The sequence below is a fragment of the Aotus nancymaae genome, unplaced genomic scaffold (genome assembly GCF_030222135.1).
Source record: "Aotus nancymaae isolate 86718 unplaced genomic scaffold, 86718_ANA_hifiasm-v0.15.2.pri h1tg000089l, whole genome shotgun sequence".
NCBI lineage: Eukaryota > Metazoa > Chordata > Mammalia > Primates > Aotidae > Aotus > Aotus nancymaae.
Genome location: NW_026988504.1, coordinates 2,372,662 through 2,400,478, shown reverse-complemented (window position 1 = coordinate 2,400,478; position 27,817 = coordinate 2,372,662). Strand labels below are relative to the sequence as shown.

The 27,817-nt window shown below is 55.2% G+C and overlaps 1 protein-coding gene across 5 annotated transcripts in view; it reads left to right on the top strand.

Moving 5' to 3' along the window:
- The window catches only part of RPTOR (regulatory associated protein of MTOR complex 1), a 427,638-nt gene that overhangs the window by 328,631 nt on the left and 71,190 nt on the right, over positions 1-27,817 (top strand). For all 5 annotated transcript variants that reach the window (XM_064369298.1, XM_064369297.1, XM_064369299.1 and 2 more), the window contains 5 exons: positions 228-338; positions 19,043-19,117; positions 22,369-22,434; positions 22,745-22,936; positions 23,824-23,964. In XM_064369298.1, coding sequence (XP_064225368.1) covers positions 228-338; positions 19,043-19,117; positions 22,369-22,434; positions 22,745-22,936; positions 23,824-23,964 — 585 coding nt within the window. The remainder of the gene's footprint in view (positions 1-227; positions 339-19,042; positions 19,118-22,368; positions 22,435-22,744; positions 22,937-23,823; positions 23,965-27,817) is intronic.

Here is a 27,817-nt window from a genome sequence, read left to right as displayed (position 1 = left end):
ACCAGTCAAGGCTGGCTACATGTGGCAACTTCTAGGAATAAATGAGGGACGGATAAATCTGGAGGAAGCCCCGCTTTACTCTCAGTGAGGCCCGTTTATTCCTGTCGCGTTTCCCATATGTGCTGAAGATGACACCACAGCGGGCCCTGCATAGCCCCCGCTGCTGCGGTTCCCTCCCCACGGGCACAGGCAGAGCCTTGCCGCGCTGACACCCTCCCTCTCCCCAGGCCTTGTCTGTCGGCATCTTCCCCTACGTGCTGAAGCTGCTCCAGAGCTCGGCCCGAGAGCTGCGGCCACTTCTTGTGTTCATCTGGGCCAAGATCCTCGCAGTGGACAGCGTGAGTCATCCCCGCCCTCCTCCCCAGGGTGATGTGAACCAGCCGGCCCTTCCCCAGGGATGCCGAGCTCTGCACTTCCAGCCCACCCTTTCTCCAGCCTCGCCCCCTCTCCAGACACCTCCATTCCCCTCCCCTCTTCCGGGGTTAAAGTGGAACACTCTCTGCCTCTGCAGATACCTCTGGGTCGTATGTGGCTGTCACCTACCTGTCCTGCCCCTGGTCTTCCCTGGTGCCCTGCACTCAGTCCCTCCTCCTGTCCCTGACCACCTGTGAGGCTCCTGACCCTGGCAGGAAGCAACCCTGCATGGCACTAAACTCGGCCTGCCTCACCCAGAGCCTGCATCGGGCCCTCCTGTGCCCGCCATTGTGTTCCCCCTCCTCAACTCTGAACAGGTGGTCTGGGCCAGGTGGACGCCTTACACGGGGCTGCCTGGCTCTGCCCTCTCCGATGAGCATCAGCTCTGACCCTCACACCTGCAGCCCTGCAGCCACGTGTTCACCCGTCAGTCATCCAGGGTGCGGGCTGGGGTTGCAGGTGGCACCAGGCCTGCTGGGAGACAGGGTCGCCTTCTGCAGGAGGAGTGGGGCTGAGACGCCCTGTGGGTGGGGCTGGCCTGTGCTGAACTGGGAGCCCTGGGAAGGGCCTGGAGGGGTGGATGTCAGGTGGGGGCACAGACATGGACGTGGCAGAGTGGGCTGGGAAGATGCTTAGAGGAGGGTTGGCCACTCTGTGTGGCTTGTGTGCGGGGACACTTAGGGATGCCCCGTCCACACAGAGGGTGTGCGGTTCCAGGCACACCCGGTTGAACTTTATTTCACAGGTGTGGGGGTTATTAAAGATTTTGGAATGAAGACACCAAAGAATGAAGCATTGCCTGGGCTCGGTGTCAAGTGACTTGTAGAGAAGCACAGGGTGGGGGGCACCTTCCTCCAGGAGGGTGGCCTGAGGAGGTCGGGCGGCAGGGCCAGGAGGGCCTCAGGGAGGGCGGCACCGAGCTGGGGTGGGGAGAGGCCACTCTCAGGTTCGAGCCTGTGTGACCAGCTCATGGAGCCTTCCAGAGAGGACTGGTAAGCCCTGCGCGGCCTCCCAGGCTGGCCCAGCCCAAGACTTGGGGACCTCGTCCACCCAGTGGTGATAGCAGGTGTGACCCTCGAAGGAAGCTCTGGAAGGCTCAGGGCTGCGGAGAGCTCTCGAAAGCTCCTCATGTGCCGCAGTGGAGGGGAGAGCTGTGCAGAGTGGTGCGAGGGCGCTGGGAAGGGCTCGTTTACGGAACGTGAAGATTCTAGAACAAAGGGTGTGTGCTGGGAATGGAGTTGGGGGATACGTTGCCCTCTGCAGGGATGTTGGGGACAGAGACGTCTCAGAGATGCCTTTGCCTTTAGCTATTGGTGTGCAGAGGGCACCCATGTGTGATACAGAGGTGGGGTTGGAGCCAGGTGGCCAGGGAGCCCAGGAAGAAGCCATGTCAGTCTCGCTCTAGGGCGCGTGGGTGAGGAGAGCGTGACGGAGGGGCCGGCATTGCTCCCTGCCTGGTTTTGAAGCAGACCAACCCCAGCAGCTCTTTAGAAGGCCTGTGCAACAGGTCCGCGTTCCCCGCTGGACGTCAGCCAGCCGCTGCGTGCACATGTGTGCGGGGTGGCCATGTATGTGTGTGCTCGTGAGCACGTGTGTGTGGCGCCCTGTCCAGCGGCTCTCACATGCAGTCTCTTAATTCCCACATCAGCCCTGTGACGTCAATTTGCAGCTTATTTACCAGTGAAGCAGCACCCGCTTGAGGGAGCAGGGGCCGCGTAGCTACCGTGTGACAGGCCAGCACCCCACTCAGTCCCCCGCGGCTGGGTCTGGAGCTCCTTGTCCACACAGGGAAAGGGAGGGCTTGGCAAAGTCACAGAGCAGGGAGTGCCAAGAACACCTTGGAGAGGCCACGGCTGTGGAGCTGGGAAAGGTCACCCTTCCCTCTTCTGTGAGCGCATGACGGAGAGTGGATGGAGCTTACAGCCACCGAGGCTCCTGCTGCCTCCCTGGCGCTCCCTGGGCCAGATTCTTTCAGCTCCTCCATCCAGTCACTGGCACTGAGACCTGGCCTCCTCCTTACCCCTGAGTCCACGCTGCGCCGGCCACCAGAACCTGCCTGTGCTTGCTGAAGCCACCACACTGGGCTGTGTTCAGCCAGATTCACTGCCCCTGCTCTCCAGGCACTGATAGGCATTCCCAGCCACGGGTCTGCACCCCACACTGCGCGTTCTCACTGCATGCCACCCACAAAGTCCCTGCTGTGTCCCCCACCCCAAACCACTCACAGCCCTGCGGACTCAAGTCCAGCCGAGGCCATCAGGTCCAGCTGAACTCCCCACAGACCCCTGGGCCCTGCGCAGCCCCTCTGCTCCCTCTGTCCCCACGCCGACTGTGGCCCCTCTGCTCCCTCTGTCCCCGCCCCGACCGTGGCCCCTCTGCTCCCTCTGTCCCTGTCCTGACCGTGGCCCCTCTGCTCCCTCTGTCCCCGCCCTGACCATGGCCCCTCTGCTCCCTCTGTCCCCGCCCCGACCGTGGCCCCTCTGCTCCCTCTGTCCCCGCCCTGACCGTGGCCTCCCCACACCCCGAGTGCTCAGGTATAGCTTTGGTGTCTCAACAAAAACAGGGGAGACCGCTGCTGAAGCGGGTGGGGAGGGCTGTCACCTTGGGAGTGTGTGTCATCTTACCCAGCAGCATTGTTGACTTCCTGCCAGTTCCGCTGGTTCCTGTGGATTCCCCAGGATTTTCCGTATGTGCTCTCTCCAAGCCGAAGCAGCCCCTGGCCCCTCTTCCGGTTCCTGGATGTCTCACTCTTTTCCGGGCCTGGGGTGTGACTGTGGCTCTGTCTCTGCCCGGCATGGATCAGTTGCCATGCATGCCATCTCCCGGCTGCTCCTGATTTCCTGGGCTGGGTGCCAGGAGCTGCTGCCCTTCCTCTCAGTGCAGCTGAGGCTGACCTTGACCTCACTTTGACCTTGAACCTTCCTGGGCCCAGTGCCCCGCACCTGGCTGTGGCCAGGGAGTGCTCCATAATGGTGAACAGAATACCATATATTTCAGCAAAATACTTTCCTTCCTACCCGTTAAACTACAGCTAAACAATGGCTGCTTTGAAAGATTGGCCAAAGCTCTGACTTGAAGAGTTGAAAAGCGGAGTTTGAGTCCCATCACCCCATTTACTCCGACAAGTCATTTCACGTCCCTTGGCCATTACTCGCCTCTGTGAAATCATGGCAGTGACCCTCAGGCCATCTGCCTCCAGCCACAGTTCCAGAGCTCAGACCAGGACGTGGAAAACTGCTGTGTCAGATGTAGAGGGACAGGACCAGGAAGGGACACCCATGTGGATCTCACGTCTCTCCTGCCCGTCTCTGTTACACTCAGACCTTTTCTTGCTGAACGGAAAGCTTGGCTTTGTGGAGCAGGAAGCGAAAGGTTTGGGTCATTCCTGTTTTACGGTTGTTCAGATTCCCTGAAGAGCCACGTTATGTAAACGAAGGGCGTCACTTTGAAACGTGGTTTCCGTCCTACGCCGGTGTCTTTGTCATCTGCACGGACACACGTAGACATGGCCTCGGCCACGGATGAAGGGCCATGTGTAGAGGCTCCTGATGCGCAAAACAGTGACCCTCACGGGACACAAAGCCCAGGGTGAAGGGACAGAAGTGACACCGTCACGTGCAGTGGTCTGAGATTGAGGCCGCCTGGGCCCGCTCCCCAGCCCCGCCCCAGCCCCACCGGTGCCGACGAACGTGTCTAAGCCAACTTTGATTCTCAGACTTCGTGTTTTTAGTACCTTTTAGGACCTGGAAATTGATGATGTCTTTATTTTTAGCCTCGGGTGGCTGTTTGTGAAAGTGGACGGGCCGCCTCACGCCTTCATCGTGACGTTCTCCCCGCGCCCACAGGTCGTCGTCATTGCAGTGCAGCGCATCTTGTCTAAAACTGGCTCTCGGTCCCTCGGACCTCCAGGGCCTGCAGCTTTCGGGTGCCCCAAACGGCAGAACTTGGCCGTGAGCGCTGAGGCTGCAGCGCCTTCATCTCCACCCTGCTCCAGGCAGATCCCGGGCTTCGGCTTAGTATTTGGTGATGTGAAGGGGTTATCTGCTCAGTTCTGCTCAAGGAGCTGTTCCCACAGCCCAGCCGGGCATGCCCTGGCCTGCGGTGTTCTTGTAACTGCCTGCAGGCACCACAGGCCTTCTTGTGAATTCATTTCTCAACCAGCTTGTTGCTCCTGCTTATTTAAAAGCAATCATTCCACCGAGGGGCATTTCGAAGTGTTTCTGGTAGAAACTGAGCCTCGTCTGCCTCATCCTTCCTTCCATCATTATCCTGGCCATAAATTCCCAGAGATTTATGGAAAGAAAGTTCCCTGTGTTTTTGAGGGGTCGTTCCTCCACTCTCTTCCCCCTCCCTACACCTGGCCACTGTTGCTGGCAGTCCTCCAGAGCTCCACCCCCGCCCCCCCATGATGTGTGCTCCCCCCGCGATGTGTGCATGCCCCACTGTGTTGCTGGCAGTCCCCCGGAGCTCCACCCCTGCCCCCCCATGATGTGTACTCCCCCCGCGATGTGTGCATGCCCCACTGTGTTGCTGGCGGTCCTCCGGAGTTCTGCCCCCCATCGTGAGTGCCCCACTGTGTTGCTGGCGGTCCCCCGGAGCTCCACCCCTGCCCCGCCATGATGTGTGCTCCCCCCGCGATGTTTGCATGCCCCACTGTGTTGCTGGCGGTCCCCCGGAGCTCCACCCCTGCCCCCCCATGATGTGTACTCCCCCCGCGATGTGTGCATGCCCCACTGTGTTGCTGGCGGTCCTCCGGAGTTCTGCCCCCCATCGTGAGTGCCCCACTGTGTTGCTGGCAGTCCCCCGGAGCTCCACCCCTGCCCCGCCATGATGTGTGCTCCCCCCGCGATGTGTGCATGCCCCACTGTGTTGCTGGCGCTCCCCCAAGCTCTGCACCCCCATGATGAGTGCCTCCTGCAGCACTCAGCGGTTCCTGTGACTCCCAGGGTTTGCCACTGTGCAGGTCAAGGTGCTCATGGTTTACAGACAGCTCCACCTGTGAAGACTGCAGAGCCTGCTCAGAGGTGCAGAGGTGCAGGCAGAGTCTGGCCAGTCCCTCAGTGTCCTCAGCATCCCCCTGCTGCCGCCAGCCAGCCCTCAGGGCACACTTAAGAGTTTGAGAAGGATGCGAGCCCACTCAGGCTGGGCCCAGCGGAAGGGCCAGCCTGGGACCAGAAGCTCTGAGGGATTCGTGCAGGGGCAGGAATTATCTAGGCCTTGAAGAAGGTGGGCTTCGGGCAGAAGAAAAGAGAGAAAAACACCATGTGCTGTAGGGAGGAAGTGTGTGCTGTTTGCGTGAGATGGAGCGGGGCACAGTGTGGGGACACTGATCTGACCGATGGCACGGCCCAGGACAGGGAGCACTGAGAGCACACGAAGAAAGCCCTCTCTCCAGAATCACTCCCTCTCAAGAATCACTCCCTCTCCAGAATCACTCCCTCTCTCCAGAATCACTCCCTCTGCAGAATCACTCCCTCTCTCCAGAATCACTCCTGTCCAGAATCACTCCCTCTCCAGAATAACTCCCTCTCTCCGGAATCACTCCCTCTCTCCAGAATCACTCCCTCTCCAGAATCACTCCCTCTCTCCAGAATCACTCCCTCTCCAGAATCACTCCCTCTCCAGAATCACTCCCTCTCTCCAGAATCACTCCCTCTCCAGAATCACTCCCTCTCTCCAGAATCACTCCGTCTCTCCAGAATCACTCCCTCTCTCCAGAATCACTCCGTCTCTCCAGAATCACTCCCTCTCCAGAATCACTCCCTCTCTCCAGAATCACTCCCTCTCCAGAATCACTCCCTCTCTCCAGAATCACTCCGTCTCTCCAGAATCACTCCCTCTCTCCAGAATCACTCCGTCTCTCCAGAATCACTCCCTCTCTCCAGGATTCCCCCAGATTCCAGAGGGCCTCCTCCAGAATTACTCCCTCTCTCCAGGATTCTCCCATCCCAGAGGGCCTCCTCCAGAATCACTCCGTACCATGCCAGGTTACACTGGATTTCACACTACCAGCCAGGAGTTACCAGGCAGGTAAAGAGAATCAGGAAAATATGACCCATAATGGGAAAAGGAAATCAGTCCATTAAAACCTACTCAGTACTGCTGCAGATGTTATGATTAGCAGGCAAGGACATTAAAATATTAGAAATCTATTCCACATATTCAAAAAGTTAAATCAAAACATGAAAAATATAAAAAGAACCCAACTTAAATTTCTAGAGATGGAAACTGCGGTATGTGGTGGGAAGAAATATACTTGCTGAGGTTAACAGCCAGGTCAGCAGTGCAGGAAAGCAGTAAGCGGTTAGGGGCCCACGTCTGTCTTCACAGCACTTTTGGAGCTGAGGCAGACCGATCACTTGAGTCCGGGATTTCAAGACCAGCCTGAGCAACATGGTTAGACCTCGACTCTACATGAAAAAATACGAAGACCAGCCATGCATGGTGGCGCACATCTGTAGTCCCACCGTCCAGAAGGCTATGGTGGGAGACTTGCTTGAGCCCAGGAGGTCCAGGCTGCCACTGCACTCCAGCCTGGGGAGCAGAGCAAGGCCCTGCCTCGGAGAAAGAAAGAAAGAAAATAGCGAAAGAAACTAACAAAGATGAAGCATGGTAAGAAAAAAAATTTGAAGGAATATTCAGTGTGTGATAACTGCAAGTGACATTACAGAGTATTTGGGGCTGGGCACGGTGGCTCACGCCTGTAGTCCCAGCACTTTGGGAGGCCGAGCCGGGCAGATCACGAGGTCGGGAGTTCAAGACCAGCCTGACCAACATGGTGAAACCCCATCTCTACTAAAAAAATACAAAAATTAGCCAGGCGTGGTAGCGCACACCTGTAATCCCAGCTACTCAGGAGGCTGAGGCAGGAGAATCGCTTGAACCCAGGAAGCAGAGGTTGCAGTAAGTTGAGATTGCGCCACTGCACTCCAGCCTGGGTGACAGAGTGAGAGTCCATCTCAAAAAAAAAAAAAAGCATAGTATTTGGGAGTCCATAAAGGAGACTGGCAGAAAAAATATTTCAAGAAACAATAGCTAAAAAATTTTTAAATTTGATGAAAATTATAAACCCACAGATCCATAAAGCTTAGCAAACCCTAAGCACAAGAAAACTACACTAAGGCATATTGCAATCAAATTGCTTGAAAAACAGGGATGAATTCAAAAGTCCGAAAGCAGCCAGCGGGAAGAAGACACCCAGGAGCAAAGATGAGAATGCCGGCGGGTTTCTTACCAGATGGAAACGGCAGCCAGCGGAACAGCTTCTTTAAAGCAAAGAAAGAAAGGGAGAGAGAGAGAAACTGTCAACCTGGAATTTTGTGCCTGGTGAAAATGTGTTTCCAAATGGAGGCAAATAAAGACTTTTGAAGACAAGCGAAAGACGAAAACTCACCCCCAGCAGATCCACACTACAAGAAACGCAAAGTCCTCTGGGCTCTTCAGACGGAGCAGGCTTCTACATGGAGGAATTCACCAGAAATCAGGGAATTAGGCAGATAAATATGTGATTATTTTCTTCTTATTTAAATCTTCTTTAAAAGATAATTGTTTGAATAAAAATAACAGCATACTATGAATTTTTTTCAATAAGCCTTTTGCATTCTTAATTTTTTTTCCTTTTTTTTAAAGAGACAAGGTCTCACTCTGTTTCCCAGGCCTGATCATAGCTTACTGTACGCTCAGACTCCCTTGCTCAAGCCATCCTCCTGCCTCAGCCTCCCAAGTAGCCAGGACCACAGGCACAAGCCACGGCACCCACAGACTATATAACATTCGTAAGAGCAAAGTGTACGCTAACAATAGCAACAAGATGGGATGAGAGAGAATGGAGACTGTAAGATTCTTGTACTTTGTTTGAAGTCGTCTCGCATCAGCTGTCTGACGATGAACTGCAGCAGTCCATAAGCCCTAAAGCTGCCACTCAAATTTAAAAAAGAATTACAGTTAATTAGCTGACAACGGAGGTGATAAGAAATCATAAATATAGACAACTAATATGAAAAGCAAAAGATAACCACAAGTAGATGCAGCTAATAGGAGAGGGCGGGATGGTAGATTGACCCCAGTCCTGTCTTACTGCAGCGTGGAGACTTACTGCGGTGTGGACAGCGAAAAGGCAGAGGCTGCCAGGTTGTTAGGAGCAGGAGAAAGCCATACCGTGGTGACAAGAAGTGTACTTTTGGCGTAAAGACACAGGCAGATGAAAGGTAAGAGGACGGGAAGGGCTCTGCCGTGCAGGCGCTGAGCAGAGGAAGGCTGCAGGGCCTGTGTTGATAACAGGCAGAGGAGGTTTGGGAGCGGAGAACGTCACTGGCGGTAAAGACAGACATCTCGGGATGCTACGGAAGTCCGTTCATCAAGAGAGTACCACAGTCCCAAATGTCTGTTCACCCAGCAACGGAGTTCAAAATGCACCCAACAGAACCGATGGGACTGCGAGCAGAAGCAGGTAAACCCGTAGTCACATTTGGAGATTTCATTGCTCCTTTCTTGTAACTGACAGAACAAGCTTAAGAGGAATCGGTAAGAATAGCAGAGACTTGAGCAGCACTCTCCATCAACTGGGCCCTGACGGAACGGAACGCGCCACACAGCAGCCACGGAGCGCAAAGAGCCTGTGCCAGGATAGGCCAGACGCTTGGTCAAACCTCAGCAATGTAACGAACTGAAATCTTAAACGGTACGCCCTACAACCACCGTGGAGGCAAACTCAAAATCAGGAATAGACAATAGGAAAGTCCCTAAGCACTTAGAAACATAAACTTTTAGATAAATAAATTATTTTCATTGTATTTCATAACGTTTTACTTAAATTGTATTAATATATAATACAAAATAGAATACAAATATGTAATATTAAGATTATATAAATCATGAATAACAAAGATTTATATAAAATATTACTATAAATATGTATATATCATACATAATATAACGTACATATAATTATAAATACTTATATTAAATAGATCATATAAACATGTATATTAAATATAAAATAAATAGGTTGAGTGTACCTGGGAAGAGCTCTGAGCGGTGCTGAGAGGGAATGTGGAGCAGCAAATAGACTACACGCTGGAAAAGAGGACGTTCTCCAGCCAGAGCTCAGCTTCCACCTCGAGAGAGTAGCATAAGCAGAGTAAACCCAAAGCTGTCGGCAAAGGAGATAAGATCAGACTGGAGACTAACACGGAAGAAAACAGTGGAACATCAAAATGCATTCAACAAAACATGTTTCTTAAAAACAGGTGAAAAAAACAGGGAAACACCATCCTGATTGACAAGGAAACAAAGAAAGAAGAGACAGCTTCCGGCATCAGGAGTGACAGAGGTGACATCAGGGAAGTTTCTAGAGACAGTAAAAGGATGATAGGCAAATACCATGAGCAGCTTGATGGGAGAACATTTGACGACTTTGATTCCTTAATGACACACACTAGTCGAGAAGAGATCATTCATCTGAATAACACTACACTTTTTTTTTTTTTTTTTTTTTTTTTTTAGAGACTGGCTCTCACCGTATTGCCAGGCTAGTCTGGAGCTGAAGTGATGCTCCCACCTTGGCCTCCCAAAGTGCTGGGATTACAGGCCTGAGTCACTGTGCCTGGCCCACTACACGTGTTAAAGAAATTGAATTTGTAGGGAAAACTTTTACTACAAAGAAAACTGCGGGTCCCAGTGACTTCGACAGTGAATTTTACCGAACATTAAGGAAGACATGTTTGGGTCACGTACAAGTACCTTCCCATATCATTCTCTGAGGCCAGCATTGCCTGACACCAAGGGCCAGACAGACAAGAAAAGAAAACTCCAGATCAGTATTCTATTCATTTAAAACTCTAGAAAATGCAAACTAATCTGTAGTCACAGAAAGGAGGTCAGCTGCTGCTTGGGGGCGCCTGAGGGTAGGGGCACAGGGGCAGAAGAAACATCTCAGCGGCCAGACCCCACCTAGATTGTGGTAGTAGCTTGCAAGACGGTCAAATTCTGTACTTCAAATTTGTATGTTACTTACAACTCATTGAAGCTGCTAAAAAATTCTAATTGTGGGACAGTCTACAAAGAACTGTACTGTTCCCGTCTAGATTTTATTTTTTTATTTTTTCTGAAATGGAGCCTTACTCTGTTGCCCAGGCTAGAGTGCAGTGGTGCAATCTCAGCCCACTGCAACCTTGGCCCACTGCAACCTCAGCCCACTGTAACCTCCATCTCCTGGGTTCGAGTGATTCTCCTGCCTCAGCCTCTGGAGTAGCTGGGACTGCAGATGCCTGCCACCATGCCTAGCTAATTGTTATATTTTTGGTAGATGGGGTTTCCCATGTTGGCCAGGCTGGTCTCGATCTCCTGACCTCAAGTGATCCACCCACCTCAGCCTCCAAAATGCTGGGATTACAGACGTGAGCCACCACACCTGCTCCCCTTCTAGATTTTTAATTCAATAAATGCCTCCAAAAATATGGGGGGATTTATTCTCAAGACTAATGATGTGTACCGGCTAAGTGCGGTTCCTGGTTGGATCCTGGATCAAAAACCAGAGGCTCACAGAGGACGACTGTGAACAGTCGGGAGGAATTTGACCCTGGACTGCACATCAGGCAGGAGGACTGTGTCTCTGTCACATGTCTTGAGCATGATCATGGCTTTGTGCTCATGGAAGCAAATGTCCTTTTCCTCAGGAATATTTCTGGGCAAAGCGTCACACTATCTGCAGCTTTCACGCAGTGCAGAAAAGCACAGGGCTTGGGGAGGCAGAACGCACACACGGCAGAATATTGTTTTAAATTGTCCTGAGGGTCGAGTGGTGGGACCAGAGCTCCAGAGCAGCGGAGCCTGGCGATGAGGAGGTCCGGGAGATGCGGCCACCGCTGTCCTCTGCTGGTCACGCTTCGCAAGGATGGTGGGAGTGGTTGGTTTAATAAGTTCCTCAAGCCCCCTGTTATCTTTTGTCTGTCTGTTAGTTAGCAAGATTAAGCAAGGGGAGAGTTAATTAAGGACTCCGGTAGGCAAGGTTCCAGTTTATTGAGGGTTTTTCGCAGATAAAATTAATACTCGGTCCAGGCCGACCTTCTGAGTTACAGTTAATAAAGCTGTGTTTATGGTACCACCAGGGAATTCCAAGGGCATCATGTCAGCGGATCTGGAAAGACATCATATGATGGCATTCATGAAGTCAGTCCAGATTGGGAGATTCAAAGAGGTTTCCCCGTGTGAGCAGGCCGCAGGTTCCCCGGAAGAAACCCGCACTGTGAAGAAGAGACAGATGAGAGAGTCACAGAATTGTCTTTCTGCGGCCCCCACATCAGGGCCAGTTCTTCCCGTGCTCAAATTCTCCGCTCTTTTCTCTGCAGAGCGATTTCGTCGCAGCTCATGTGTGCTGCGGTTGACAGCCTCTCCTCTTCCTGTTTCTCCTCCTTTCCCCACTCCCCCTCCTCACACACATACATGCGAAGCTCAATTCAAAACTTGTAAGGTTAGCTCTCTCCATCATCCAGCAGTGACTCGTGTCCCCAGCATGTCATTCTCGTCAAGTGGGCAAGCGACCTTGAGCTGGAACACGTGACCCTGCTGGGCCCTCCCAAGGCAGTGGCCTGCTCTGTGCGTGTGGGCGGGGGCCGGGGAGCTAGGCCAGGTGGGGCCGGAGCAAACATCTTCCCTCCTCCGCTGGGGCTTCGCTTGTGTCCTGAACTCTTGTTCCTATAGTTTCTACCTTCAGTTTTATTTTTCAGAACAGTTGTAGATTCACAGAAAACTTGCAAAGGTAGTAAATAGAGTTCTTGTGGACCCCACACCCAGTCCTCCCTGCTCACGTCTTCTGTTAGTACGTGTTTCTCACAACCAGTCCGTGGACTGATGCTGAGAAACGATCGTTAGCCGCAGTTGATACTTCGATCAGATGTTCCTGCTTTTCATCCAATGTCCTTTTTCTGCCCCAGGATCCCGCCTGACATGGAGGCCCCATCGTCTTAGGCTTCTCTTGGCCATGACAGTTTCTCAGACTGTCCTTGCTGTTGATGACCTTGACAGCTGTCAGGGGTCCTGGTCAGGGGTTTTGTAGACCGGCCCTCTGTTGTGATTTGGCTAATGTTTTTCTCATGCTTAGATTGGGGTTTGGGGAGGAAGACCACAGAGGGCCGTGCCCTTCGGGTCCCATCACAACGAGGGTGCTGCTGTGGGCATGGCGGATCCCGGTGGCGCTGGCCTGGGTCCCTGGCTGAGGTGGAGCTGACCCGGCTGAGATCAGCCTTCTCCCGTGTGAGTCGCTGCTCTTTGGAAGTGACTTGGATGTGCTAGGACGTTGTTACCTAAACCGCTTTTGATGCCTGTGCTGAAACTTACTCCTTCCTGCAGTTTCACTATGTTTTTTGGGTCTAAATGTAGTCCTCTTAATTTCTTTTTATTACTTATTTCGGCTTATTTTATAAGGCTTCATCTTGGAGTTGTTTTACTGTGTTTTGTTTTTCGTTTGCGGGGTTTTCTAGGACGTCTTCTCTCAGTTTGCCCTCACCGAGCTGATGGGCCTGCTGTACCATCTTCCAGCTAACTGTCAGTGGACTAGGTGGAAATGGTTTTACCCTGTCTGTGGGTAGCTTTGCCAGTTAGAGACCCTGGAGCAGCACTCAGGTGCACCCCGTGCCCAGAGCTGGGTGAGTCCCAGGAACGGCAAAATGTCACCTCGCGTTCCCCCTGCTCATCTGACGTAGGTTCATTGCTCTGATGGTCCACTGAGTTTCAGAACTGTAGGTTGTGATACGCAGAAATTCAACAAAATCTCATCGCTAGGGAACACGTTTGTGAAGACCAGCGTCTCACACGGAAAGCTTGAACCAGCAAGGATGTGCCGTGGAGGGGACTCCTGACGCTTTCATCACTTGGGACGTAGCACTGCCATGCAGAGTAGCCTCGTTTCAGCCATCCTCCTAGTTCCGTGTGGAGCCCCCCTCCCGGCAGATTCCAACACCCGTCGTGCTGTCCCAGGAGAACTGTGGTCCCAGAAGGCAGAGGCCCCTTCCTCGCACCCCCATGGAAACCAGACACATGAGCTGGGCCACCTGTCCTGGCACTGGGTCGGTCCTGGGAGACCACCCACCCCGGAAGAGACCAGGCCAGGCGGACATGCACATTGGTGACAGGCCAGAATGCAGTGGAGTGGGTCTGTCTGCGCCCCCTGGGAAGGTGGGAGGTGTTTGGCCAGAGGGAGGCAGTTGTATCAGCTGCCTCTAGGTTGCCAAGAATGAAATGAACAAAGGAGAGAGGAAGCAGGGGGTGGCTGCTCGCCCAGCCGGGCTGTTTCGCCCTCACCCAGGCAGAGTAGACCAGGTGCTGGCGGGGGTGACAGCTCGCCCTTTGCAAGATGGATGGGCACCACGGGGCCCTGGCAGGTGGAGGTGGATGGCAGGCTGTGCTGCCCCAGAGGCTGTCTCTGTGTGGCAACCTCATAACTGATGGTTAGGCTGCTTGGAACCTGATCGAATCTCAGCTCAGCCTGCTGGGTGTGAGCGAGACGGGATGGGGAGCCTGGTCAGCCAAGGGCGAGGCCCACACCACTGAGGAGGCCGGCGGGGGCACCCCAGCCTGGCTTCCTCCCGCTCGGGCCGGCTCCTGTCCCACGGTCTCTCGCTACGGTATTTCCTCTTCTTACTATTAGAATTTGAATGAAAAAGTCACCACAGTTTTGATGCAGGGACCTGAGGTCAAGGCTGGTTCACTGCAGGTCCACATGGCTCCAGCTCAGACACCTACCCCAGCCAGAAACGCCCGGGGCTCTGTGCCGTTCCGGCGGCTCCTTGGCCGGCCCTACCCCTGGCAGCACTGGGCGCAGGGAGCCTCCACCGCGCACGCAGACAGAGCAGCTCTCACGTGGGAAGCGGACCCCGGGTGCGATTGGTGTACGTGACCAGGAATTGTCATGTTTCTCCGCAGCACGAACATGGGTTCTTTTCTTTATTCATCAGACATCTGCTCAGTGGCTAATAGGAACCAGGCTGCGCTGCCTCCCGGGACTAGTAAAGACTAATAACGCACATTTTGTCCTCACAGAGCTGAAGTCTAGCCTGGAAGGTGGAGTCCAAGTCCCTGCAACGGGGGCGGGAGCGAAGCCCGTGTAGAGGCTGTGCCTGGGCGGCAGGGCCCCAGGCGGGGAGGAAGCAGGTCCTGCAGGCAGAGGGCCTGCGGCCGCATTCCTGAAGCAGCAAAAGCCTGAGCTCAGTATGCCCCAGGCCCTGAGGAGGGGAGGAGAAAGGGGAAGGTGAATTTCCTTATTCAGAGATGTTTCTCAGTCGCTGCTGTTTGTCACACTGCTGCGTTATTGACACCAGGCTGAAGAATCTCACTGTAGTGCCACAGGGGGAGGACCTTGCTTGCCGTGACTGAGTGTGGCCTCCGGGACGGCGCGGCCCTCTGTCTGCGCTGGGGAAGTTGGGCAGCCGGTGCGGAGTGCTGGGACCGCGGGAAGGCAGCTTCCGGGCTAGACCCAGGTCAGCTCCGAGCCAGCAGAGCGTCCCCCGTAGGGATGGGAAGTGGAAGAAGGATGACATGTAGGGCAGAGGACGTCTCAGTCTGTACCCGTCTATAGCATTTTAATGTTCAATCCCTGATACCTACAAGTTTGAGGACATGCGCGGAAAAGATGGAAAGCCTGCTGGTGACGTTGCAGTGGGCCTCAGATACAGCATTCAGGGTCCCTGTCGACGTGGGCACGTCTGGCCTGAGAATCACTGAAGGGCTTTGTCGATATTTAAAATGCTGGCAGAAAATGAATGTGTCTATATTTATATATATATTGATGTTTAAATATCTTGCCTCACTTGGTGAGTGGGGAGTGCGCTGTGCCCGGGGTGAAGGCCTGAGGAGGAAAGCTGCTCAGTGGATGTCCTGCTGAAGTCGTGACGATTCGTGAGCTATTGTGGCCAGTCAACAGAAATCCCTACTGTGGTATTATTTTCCCAGGCATCACCAGTTTTATTGCCACCCACCATTGTGAAAACTCTGCAGATATAAACATCTCAGCACGGCCCTCCCTCTGTCTTCAGATGACTTCCCGGTAGCATCCTAGGTGATGGTGGCAGTCCACCGAAGGCTCACCCAGAGCTATTTTCTTTTTGGGAACTCGCTTTCCTTTCCAGCACCCCTGCTCATAACAAGGGTATCTCTCTGACCCAGTGGATGTGAAACCTGGCCCTGTGTCTCTGTGACTGTCTCCGTGTTCACGTCAGAACGGGTGTGGTAGGGTGTTCGTGTGAAATTGCTCGGGGCTCGGGTCCTCATCCTGCCTCCTTCAGCCGTCTCCATCAGGCGTGGTGGTCAGTTGGTCTGGGTTTAATTCTTGTGTTCCTGCTTCTCCATGAAGAAAACCTTACAGTCTTTGTTAAGGAGAATAAAGGGAGGGTCTCTCCCCAGGACATCTTTTGCCAGAATATCCGGAGGAAGAAAGCCCGCCCCGACCTTACGGTGCACGTTGCGGAAGGCAGGGCCTTGGCCATGGGCTCCTCCTGCTCCGCTGTCCTGTCTGTTTGCAAACCACAGCTGTGGCTGCAAGCAACGGTGACGCACATACTTGCGACTCCCAGCGCTGTGTTTGCTCTTCTTCTCTTCCTTGCCTCCCTTTTCCCCGTTTAAAAACATAAATTCCTGAAATCCTGAGACACAGAAGAATCAAAGTTGTGTGCTAGGGGAAGGGGGCTTCCTCAGAAAAGAACATTTCATATTCCTGCTCTTTCCTCTCCTCCCGCTGCCTTCCACTCTGGCCTTCGTATGCCACCGCCGTAGCTTGATCTGGGAGAAAACAGGCACAGAAGAGGGCGGCTTGGGGCAGATTCGCACTGGCGGCGCCCCGTCGTTCACCCGAGCCCTGAGTCTCTGCCAGGTCTTCCCAGCAAGCCCGTGCCACCCTGGGTGTCTGTCGCCTGCTGGCTGCCATCTTGTTTCCTCTTCTGTTTAACGAGGGCCTTGGCCTAAGTGTGCTTGTCATTTGGGCGAGTGAGTGGACAGTCGAGAGAGTGCACCCCAGTCCCCTTAGCCAGCGAAGCAGGAGCTCCCAGGTTCCTGCCTGCGGAGAGTGTGGGGACGGTTTGACTCGGTGAAAATCTGTGTATTATAAACAGATATGTAAATGACCCCTGTGAGCGCTGAAAAGGAAGGTATGAAAAGGCGTCGTCCTCCTCCGTGGTTCCCACCTGGCACAACGACCTTATCAAAATGGAGATCTGGTAGTATGCACCACACAGATACCGAGGACACATCTGCTTTCTCACACCGTGACTTGCATGCCTCAAATTCAGAATTAGTAAGCCCTGAGTCAGTGACGCTTCATTACGCGCCCATGAGACGTTTGAGGAGCTTCACTGTGAATGCATGGGCTTTGATTTGACTTGTGGAACCTCTGGTTTAAAAACAAAGGAAGGTGCCTTCATTCTCAGAACCCGGTGCTTTTCTGCTGCTCTGGCCCCCTGGGCTGAGTCTTTACTGGGACAGCGGTCGATGCTTCTCAGTTTATTTGTCAGAACCCTCAGCTAAAGCCAGTTGTTGCTTGAAAACTGCCTGCTTAATTGGCCTCCTCCGCTCAGGGGAGCAGCTTGCGACCGGAGGCTGACGCCTGGCTCCCTGACCACCCACTCCCCATGGCGCTCAGCTCCCATTCCTACAGCCCAGACCATAACCCACCTCATCAGTGTATTGATGTGAGGCAAAAACATCTCATTAGAAGAGCCCCCCTGAGAAACGGCAGGGGCCAGGGGTTTCTGGGCTGCATCACCAGCAGATTGCCTCTGCAAAACCACTTCTGCCTCAGGGGAAAGGGCCAGCCGTTCAGGGCTGGGCTGGAGAGCCATTCTCTTCTTGATCCTCAGACAACTACTTCTTAAAATCTCGGCTCTCTGTTCTTCATGGCCTTCGTCCTCTGGAGAGGAGCGTGCTGGGAGCTGGCGGACGCACGCCTCACTCTCTGGATGCGATGTCTGTCACTGGTCAGTTGCTAGATATTGATCCTAGAAATCCATGCTCTGTGGATCCCTCTCCAAGAAACACAGCAGCCACGATTCGTGTATTGCTCTTCAGTTCCAGTTCAGACTGCTTTCACGTGTTGGTTTCATCTCTGATTCCATCACCTGAGCACAGATTTTTAAAACTTTACCTGGGTCCCCGACTAGTAAGAGGGAGAGCCTGGACTTGAAACGTAGTTTTGTTTCAAATCTTGCCCCTTTTCCTCGGGTTTTGGGCCAAAACCTCCCAAAGTATTATCACCTCTGTCCATCCAAGGCATGATCATTTAATTCCCTTCAAGAACCAGCACCTGCAGAAGTGCCCCCAAGTCAGGCAGCCTGGCGCTGCCAGCCTCAGAGCCGGCTGGTTTCCTCCAGGACGCCCCCAGGACCCTTGTAAGCCCCTTCTTCTAGGGGCCCGTTCCTCCTCTTTCCCTAGGCCCTGTCCCTGCTGCCTTGCTCTCATACTCCAGAGAGTGGTCTTCAGTACCACCCAATAAGCGACAGCTTCTCATCTAGAAGCCTGGCTCGGGTCAGGTTCCGTGTTTCGGCCGTGCACGCCCAGGAGCAGCCCTGCTTGTGTCTGGTCATCGGTGCCTCAGCTGCAGTGAGCCCCACTGTCACCCGTCCGTGTTGAAAACACACCCCACCTCTTCAGTGGGTGGTCCTCCACTCAGATCCTCACACCCCTGGGATCGTCCCTGTCTGTCCTTGCTGCCCTGCAGCTCCAGCCCAGCTTGTCTGACCCGTAGCCCGCCTGCCATGTCCTTCCCGGTGGCAGCTCCTGCTGGGCTCTGCAGCTGCTCCCGCCCAGTCCCACCTGCCCCTGCCTGCCCTGCTGCCACTGACCCTGCCCCTTCCCGTCCTGCCCCTGCCTGCCCTGCCTCTGCCCACCCCGCCCCTTCCCATCCTGCCCCTGCCTGCCCTGCCTCTGCCCACCCCACCCATTCCCGTCCTGCCCCTGCCTGCCCTGCCTCTGCCCACCCCGCCCCTTCCCGTCCTGCCCCTGCCTGCCCTGCTGCTGCCCACCACCAAGAGGCTGGTTCCGATAGAGTGCTGGATGGATTGTGTGGACAGGCATGGGCTGACCTGAGGGGTGGGAGGGATGCCTGCCTGCCTCCCATCTTGGGGCTGCTCCTGTGGGTGAAAGAGCCGGGCCAGTGAGAAGCACCTGTTAGAGTGGACTGTGCACACCCATCAGTGGGAATTACTGCTCACACACGATTGGTTGTCAGTATTTTGTAAGTCCAAGCAAAGCCCCAAAAAAGCTTCGGCAGGGCCGGGTCTGTACCAACAGGCTGGTTCCGATAGAGTGCTGGATGTGCTCCAGTGTGGAGAGCGGAGGGAGGAAGTGGGCCTGGTGGAGAGGAGTCGGGGTGCGGACAGGGCCTGCAGGGCGCTCCCCAGCAGGCAGCCCACGGTGTGAAAGATCACATCTGGGAGCCGCTGTCCTCCGGGTGGGCGGTTGTGGGATCCCTGCCCTTCTTAGCCAAGGAAAGCATGTCTGCAGGCGCCGGCTGAAGGGGGCTCGAGAGGAGGAAATGATTGAGGTATTAGCAGTCCGTGCCCTCGTTTGTTCACGCACCACGCGAAGCTTGAGACTCCCGTGGGCCTCTGCACTCACAGCCTCTCCTCTGTCTCTTTCTCTCCAGTCGTGCCAGGCGGACCTCGTCAAGGACAACGGTCACAAGTACTTCCTGTCGGTGCTGGCGGACCCCTACATGCCAGTAAGGACTGGGCAGCACCCTCTCGGTGGGCTCGCAGCTTGCGACACCTGCCTCTGCCCACACACTGCACTAGGCGGGGCCTTTCTACGGGGGCTGTAGGAGAAAGGTCAGGGGCCACGGCAGGGGCCACGTCCACGCGGTCAGCGACTGCTTCACTCTAGACACGGCCCTTTGCTTAGTGCCGTGAGTGCAGCTGCTGTTTCATTTCCATCCCTAAACAAGAGCTACAGTTCACCCGGACACACGGGTCCTGGGGGTTTGTCTTAGTCTGTTTTCACTGGCACTTCTTTGCAAAACAGTCGCATCCACTCTCCCCAGCTGTCCACTGAGTTAGCCTAGTGAGTGCTTGCACACCTGTGATGTGGCGGTCACAGCCTCGGGAGGTCCTGGAGCACAGCAGGCTGTCGAAGGGCCTCTTCAGGAAGGGAGGGAGGAGGAAGGGAAGAACGGAGAAGACTGTCTGAAAGTTTAAACTTGCAGTATATTTTATTGTATTAAATCGTTTAAAAATGAGTCATCCATGAATAGGGTGTAGAGTTACTCTGTAAATGTCTCGTAATGCTGTATTTCCCACTTCTGGCTCCCAGTGTAGTAAGGAAAACCAAGTAGATATATCCTAAATAATTCTTTAACATGACTTCATGTTGCCAGAATATGTAAGCATGCGAGCTTGTTACACGGTGCTAGGTGGCTTTGGCTGCAGAAAGGAACTTCTGTATGTAATTTCACCCCTAGTTGGTTTTCTAAGCGAAATGATTTTTTAAAACACAGCAAACATAAACAGGACTGCTTTCCGAAAGGTGAATAGTACACACACTTTGTGTTGGATCGAGACATTGTCCTAGGCACTTGAAGTTTATACTTGATGCCAGCTTTGGAGATGATCACTTCCCATGCTTAAGAGTAATGAAGAAAACAAATCCAACATGGAGAAGTGAGAGGGAATGCTAGCTGGTGACGGCAGAGGGATGAGCTAGGCTCACAGGAACCGGCCCCACCTCACACCCTCACATGAGCCTGCAGGGGTTTTGAGGACACAGCCAGACTGGAAAGAATGAAGAGGCGGCTGGGCACAGTGGCTCACGCCTGTAATCCCAGCACTTTGGGAGGCCAAGACTGGCAGACTGCTTGAGCTCAGGGGTTCGAGACCAGCCTGAACAACATGGTGAAACCCCATCTCTACCGAAAATACAGAAACTTAGCCAGGCGCTGTGGTGCATGCCTGTGGTCTCCACTACTTGGGAGGCTGAAGTGGGAGGATCGCCCGAGCCTGGGGAAGTCCAGGCTGTAATGAGCTGTGATTGTACAACTGCACTCCACCCTGTCCAACAGTGAGACCCTATCGCCAGTAAATAAATAAGTAATGTCAATACGGACTGGAAAGAAACTGGTACGATGATGTCAGACCATCAGCCATCGCTTTGTTCCTTCAGGGCTTTGTGCCTGTTATGAGAAAACACTCTGTGCTCATCCCAGAAACGACTGATTTCTCTAAACACATAAGCAGATCCAAAAAAACAAATTGAAGCTGTAAAATAGAAAAGACATTCACTGTTACTGAAGACTCGGGAGATGAATTAAATCACAGAGCAGACGGCCGAGAAGAGGGTTCCCGGAGTCACCTGGAGCGCCGCGTGTGAAGGTCAGGGAGAAGGTGTGAAAGCCGCGCCGAGAGACAGGCCGGGCACGCTCACCGTGCAGCCAGCGTGGCTCAGAGCAAGAGAAGACAGTGAGTAGAGAGGCCGCTTTTGATTAGATACTGGCTGAGAATTTTCCAGATTTGAAGAAAGGAGAGTTCTGATTTTAAAAGCACGGTGAATCCTGAGAAGGTTAAACAGAAACAGATGCATACATAGACACGTGGTAATGAAAACAGGAAATATCAGAGACATGAAGACAACCCTTGAAAGTCCCCAGAACAAATGTTATTTGCACAGGAGGAAACAACACCAGCCCTGATAGCAGACCTCTCAGCAGCAGCAGCTCTCAGTGGTGACGGGGGGCTCTCGAGGGGAATGGCGGGCTCTCAGGGACAGGGGTCACTTGTCAGCAGAGGCTCTTGGCAGGGATAGGGGGCTCTCAGCAAGGACGGGGGGCCCTCGGTGGAGGCGGGGGCCCTTGGTGGGGGACAGGGAGGCCCTCAGCGGGAGATGGGGCCCTTGTCAGGGGACAGGGGACCCACAGTGGGGATGGGGAGCTCTCGGTGGGGGACAGGGGTCCCTCAGCGGGGACAGGGGAGCCCTCAGTGGGGATGGGGGGCCCTTGGCAGGGGACAGGGGTCCCTCGGGGGGTACAGGGGGGCCCTCGGCAGGGACAGGGGGCCCTCAGTGGGGATGGGGGCCCTCGGCAGGGGACAGGAGGCCCTTGAGGGGGATGGGGGGCTCTCGGCAGAGGAGGAAAGTGACTGCAGTTGGGACACCCGCTCCCAGCTCAGTCACCACTCAGCAGTGGGGGTACAGTAAGCAGTGGTCAAACACTGAGAGTCTACTCCTTCCGAGCCCCACAGCCGACAGCTAGAAAGACTGAGCATCAGTGAGGAGGAAACGGGACCAGGAGGGAGAAGCAAGGTGCAGGTCACGGCGAAAAGCCACGAAGCTGGCAAACGTGTTGGCACATCTAGAGCTTTGTAAAAATAAAGAACACTCATGGCGAATTGGAGGGGTTGAGCATGAGGAGGAATGGGGTGCCTGGGAGCCTTGCAGGCGCCACATAGGACGTGCTAGACTGCGCGGTGTGCACGTGAAGAACATCAGCGCCCCCCACAAAGCTCAGAATAGACTGGCTTCCAGGTCAGCAGAGGCACAGAGGAAAGGAGAGGATGAAAATTAGGTCCATGGAAGACCAGAAAGGAGGGAACAGAGAAATGCAGTTAGAAGGCTGCCTCCGTGCCTTCCGCTGCCACAGCCCTGACTGCCGGACAGTGTGTGCACGGGGCACTGGGCTGGCTGAGGAGGTGCGGTCCGGGCACTCCATACCGGCAGCCATGGCTGGCCCGTGACAGAGGAAAGAGATGCCTGGTCTGTGCCCGTCCGGCCGTGCTGGGCCTTCACTCTGGAGACCAGCCCGAGCTCTCAGGCCTGTGTGAACCGCAATTCTTTTTTGTAGAGTCCACTCAAAATCCAGCAGTAAAGCTGGCTTGTGGCTTTAATTATGTGCCGAGAGCATGGTGAAGATTCAGAAAGGATCACGCTGCTGTGCTGCAGGATTGAGTTTCCACTGAGGGGAACAACCACGACTGTTTTGTTTTCCAGGCTGAACACAGGACCATGACGGCCTTCATCCTCGCCGTGATCGTCAACAGCTACAACACGGGGCAGGTGAGCACCGGGTCGCCCCCACCCCGAGCCCACCTGTGGCGCTGCGCAGGAGCTGGGCCCACCGTGAAACGTGGCGTCACATGGGAGACACGGGGTGTCCAGCAGATGCTCGGGCCCTTCGTCTCAACGGCCGTTTATGGGGTGAATTTGAATCAGCGGGATTTAAAATGGGGAACGTTGAGCAAATCTGGTGCTCTGATTAAATAAGGCTTCCCGAGGATGGGTGGCTGCCGTCATCCCGGACAGGCACCCACCACGTGCCCACCGTCGGCGGGCAGAGGCCCACCTGTCTGTGGTCCCGCCTCTGCAGGAAGCCTGCCTTCAGGGAAACCTCATCGCCATCTGCCTGGAGCAGCTCAATGACCCCCACCCCTTGCTGCGCCAGTGGGTGGCCATCTGCCTCGGCCGGATCTGGCAGAACTTCGACTCGGCGAGGTGGTGCGGTGTGAGGGACAGCGCCCACGAGAAGCTCTACAGCCTCCTCTCCGACCCCATTCCCGAGGTGAGTCCAGCGGGTGCTCAGAGCCCAGTCCCGGCTGCCGACTGCGGGGCCTCCCGGGGGGTGAGGTGGAGGGCCAGGAAGTGCAGGCTTCTCACCAACGGGAGTAGGAGAGTGGGACCTTGGTGAGAGAGAGCCACACCACTGGGGACTTTGCACCTGGGCCCAGAGTGGACTCCCGGGGGCAGCGGCACAAAGGGGGTCCCTGAGGGCACCTCAGAGGTGGGTCACGCGCTCACTGTCTGGGGTGCCGCTCTGTGTCCTCGCCGCAGCCTGCAAGGCAGGGACTGCCTTGACGCCCCGTTGCCTTCACTCCTACCACCGGCCTGTGCAGGGTGCAGGGTGTTGCTTATTGTTAGAGCTGAGGAAACAGGCCCAGGGACAGTGACTTCTCCCCAGGACCATGTGGTGTTGGGGGCAGGGGCTAAGCCAGTGTCCCCGGACCCCAGGGCCAGCGCGGTGTCGCTCCCCTGGGTGAGCCCTCGTGCTTGGTGCACTCCAGGGCTCCCACGCCCCCTCTGCCTCCAGGAGTGCCCACGCCTTCCCCTCTCTCCATCCTCCCTGCCCTGTGGCTCATCCCAGCCCCTCCTCTAACTCCTGCCTCATTCATCAGTATATTCCCTGGCGCCTGGTTTGGTCTTTGAATTCCCAGGGAAATCCGGCTCCCACCTCTGCAGGCTGACCGTCCGTCCCTGGAGCTGGGCAGCTGGCCCTGCTGCTTCCACTTCCTTCCCCGTGGCTGCTCCGGCTGTGCAAGGAGAGCCCGGGCCTGCGTTGCTGTTCACCAAGCACCTGTGGGATCGGGTTCACCTGCACACAGCCCTGGTGGACAGGCCGGCTGCAGCACGGCCCGGCGTGGGGCCTGCCTGTGACCACTCCCTGCCTTTCAGGTCCGCTGCGCAGCGGTCTTTGCCCTCGGCACATTCGTGGGCAACTCAGCGGAGAGGACGGACCACTCCACCACCATCGACCACAACGTGGCCATGATGCTGGCCCAGCTGGTCAGCGACGGGAGCCCCATGGTCCGGAAGGTACGTGAACCCCTAGCCCGAGAGCAGCAGGGCGCCCAGGCCGGACCCTGCGACACAGGGCACCAGGCCATGCGACCCTGACCACAGCAGGGAGCACTCACTTTCCATAGAGCCTCATTGCGAGAACAGATCTTTGAATGTCTAATTCTCTCCAAAGTGCGTTTCTTTACCAGACACTGTTTGCTTCGTTTAGAGGCATTTAGCAGGCCGCGCCTCCCGGCAGCTTGCGTAATAGTCTCCTTCCTGCCTGGGAACGACACACACACACACACACACGCACACACACACCACTGCGACCACAGATGGCGGGAAGGTTTGTGTACTGGGTCCTCCTCCCCGCCCCCGTGTTTGTCAGCAACGGAACAAAACAGTTTTATTAACTTGAAAACTTACCTGTTTACATGTAGAAATATCACAGATGGTTGTCCAAGGTTTCACACCCCTAGAAAAAGTTGGTTCCACACACCCTCAGGTTCCCCCACCCACCACAGCGCAACAGACGTTTAGGGAGACGCTGGTTTCCCGGTCTCCTTTCCCGGTGAGAGCGCAGAGCTCTGCAGGGGAACGGGGATCTGTGTCTCCCCGTCGGGAGTCATTGGCTGCCCTAACGCGAACCCGCACTGGCTGCGTGCGGCTCCCTCTTGGATGTGGGCTTCATCAGGAGCCGGGCCGGGGTCCAGGGGCCTGGGGGTTGTTTGTTGGGAAAGCAGACAGCACTGCTTCACGTGGAAGGGACGTGACCTGGACAGGTTTACCTCAGCCAGACTCAGCGTGTGGAAAGGCGTGTTCCATTGTGTGTTCCTTCTCAGAGGAGCCCAGGTCATTAGTGTAGGGTCCTTGGGTTCTTGCCGAGTTTAAAATGAAGAAACTGAGGCCAGCACAAGAAGATCCAATGCGAATTTATTCAGCTCCCGGGCGAGGTTCTGTGGTCCAACAGGAGGGGCTGGAGAAGTCACATGAACTCCTCTCAGACGTGGGGTTTCATAGGGAGCAGGCAGCTTGCTATTGGCAGGTAGGCAGGATTTGAATGCTATTGGATAGGTTTACCAGACTCAACTGCTATGGGGTAGATTTACAAGACTCAACTGCTTTTGGGTAGCTAAGACTCGAATGCTATTGGGTAGATTTACAAGACTTCTTTTGCATTTTGGTGGGGTTCTTTAAGGGAGGGCTAGGCTGTGTGAGGGGGGGTGGGCGTGTCTGAGCTCCCAGCGAGGCGACCAGCCTTACAATTAGTGTGCTACATTTTCTAATGAAATCTTGAAAATATGAAGTGAGATGCTGGTGAAGCTCTTCTGCTGGGTCGGCTCTGTTACCGTCACGTTCTCCTCCTGGCGGTGCCTCTGAACCTGGCTTCTTTCAGCCGCCGCCGAATTCTTCCCACATCAAATCACCTTTAGTGGACATCACTGATCAAAGCAGCAAATCAGCAGTTTGTCTGTTAAAATTTTTTTTAAGTAAGGAAACCTTTGTTTCTTTTTTACAAAAGCAGTGTTAAAATAGAGAGGACGTTAGCTGTGACATGCTCCCCGAGAGCCATCCCATGGCCCAGTGTCCCCCCGGGTGTGGCCCCGTGGTGCGGTCCTGGCTGCTGGGCGCTGAGATGCAGCCGACTCCTCCGAGCGCAGTTCGGCGTTCACTTGCCTGCAAGGCCGCCTGCTGAACCTGTCCTGCAGGAACGCTGTGGGGGTCAGAGGAGGTGCTGGTGACCGGGACACGGCTGTCTCGGGGACGCCAGGCGGGGGGTGTGGAGGATGACAGCCCCTGCGTTCTGGGAGCACACGGTCTAGTCAAAGAACAGATACACATGCGGCCATTCCACAGCAGCCTGTGGATCAGTGCTGCCTGGAGTTCTCTGAGCTCCTGAGAGCCGTGTCTGTACCCATGTGGGAGTGGGAAGAGAGTCAGCAGAGGGTCAGCAGAGGATTTTGTGGAGGGGCAGCTCCTGCCTGGTTATGGAGGGCGAGTCGTACGTCACCTGGGAGGGGCTGGATAAGCAGGAGGAGCGTGTGCAGAGCCGTAGGCATCGGGAAGATGGCGGGGCTCGGGGTAGCCCTCCTTCCGAGTGGTTGTAGTCTCAGGCCTGGGGAAGATGGAGGGGCTCGGGGCCACCCTCCTTCCGAGTGGCTGGAGGCTCAGATGTGAGGAAGATGGAGGAGCTTGGGGCTACTCTCCTTCCTTGTGGCCGGAGGGGCAGTGGGGTGAGGCTGGAGGCAGGAGCTGGGAGTGCCAGGCTCCAGCTGTTGAGAATGTGCCTTCAGCAAGTGCTCTATTCCTCCAAATCTAACAGGATTCGCTCTTGCAGCAAGTATTCCCTGGTGTCTGTCCCACGCTGGGAACTGGGTCAGGTACTTAAGGTGCTTCCTGCTTTCAGGGGGTTTGCATTCTAGCCGGAGAAGCAGCCAACAGCAGCTGGTAATGTAAGCTGGCAGGGTGATGTCTGGAGGGAGGAAGGCTAGTGAGGAGTCAGAGAAAGACATCGTCACTCACGCGTGGCCAGGAGGCTTCCCCAAGCAGGCTGCACTGGCGCTCAGACTCCGGGGGTGTGCCGACTCTGAGTGGGGGTGCCGACTCCAGGGGCGTGCCAACGTGGGGAAGGGTGCTCACTCCGGGGGTGTGCCGACTCTGAGCGTGTGTGTTGACTCCGGGGGTGCACTGACTCCCGGGGTGTGCCGACTCTGAGTGGGGGTGCCGACTCCAGGGGCGTGCTGACGTGGGGGGCGTGCCGACGTGGGGAAGGGGTGCTCACTCCGGGGGTGTGCCTCCGTCCTTGTCACAGAGTCTGCCACGTCACAGCTGGTTTTCTCTCCTGTTTACCAAGCACCACGGATGGGCACAGTGCTCTGCAGGAGACATGGGCACAGGTGCAAGCATCAGGGAGCCTGGTGGGCATGGAGCAGCCTCTCCTCTGCCAGGGCGGGAGAGAGGAGGATGCTGTTGCTGCTCTTCCATCAAAAAGGTTACATCATCCTGCTTTTTCATAATAAAAGTATCCTCTCCTGTGTGGGGTGATAACGGCCTGGTAGGTTTTGTTTGTCAACTTGTTTAGTGAGCTTACTTGACAGAATTTAAAAATCAGCAAATTCAGATTAGCCCCCCAAATTATTTTAAACTTCAGCTTGTCTGTGAAGCACAAAGCCTGCAGTCAGCAGCCACCCCTCCCTCGTGAAGAAGGCCAGGCTAGGGGCGCGGGGTGGAGTCAGCAGCCACCCCTCCCTCGTGAAGAAGGGCCAGGCTAGGGGTGCGGGGTGGAGTCAGCAGCCACCCCTCCCTCGTGAAGAAGGGCCAGGCTAGGGGTGCGGGGTGGAGTCAGCAGCCACCCCTCCCTCGTGAAGAAGGGCCAGGCTAGGGGTGCGGGGTGGAGTCAGCAGCCACCCCTCCCTCATGAAGAAGGACCAGGCTAGGGGTGCGGGGTGGTAGCCCCCAGTATCACCCCAGCCTCTTGCCGAGGCCGGGCTGGGCAGGAGCCGCACGCGAGGATGGGCCTGGCAGGGCCTGGATTGGGGCCCACTCCCTCTGTCGTGGCCTCAGGAGGAAATAGGGACTCTTCGGATACTATTTTTTTATTTTGTATTTTATTTATTTTATTTTGAAACAGAGTCTCCGTTACCCAGGTTGGAGTACAGTAGCATAATTTCAGCTCACTGCAACCTCTGCCATCGGGGCCCAAGCAGTCCTCCCACCTCAGCCTCCTGAGTAGCTGGGACCACAGGCACGTGCCACCATGCTATGCTAATTTTTGTATTTTTTGTAGAGATGGGGTCTCGCTGTGTTGCCCAGGCTGGTCTCAAACTCCTGGGCTCAAGTGATCCACTCTGTAATCCCAGGCCTTAGCCTCCCAAGATGCTTCCAG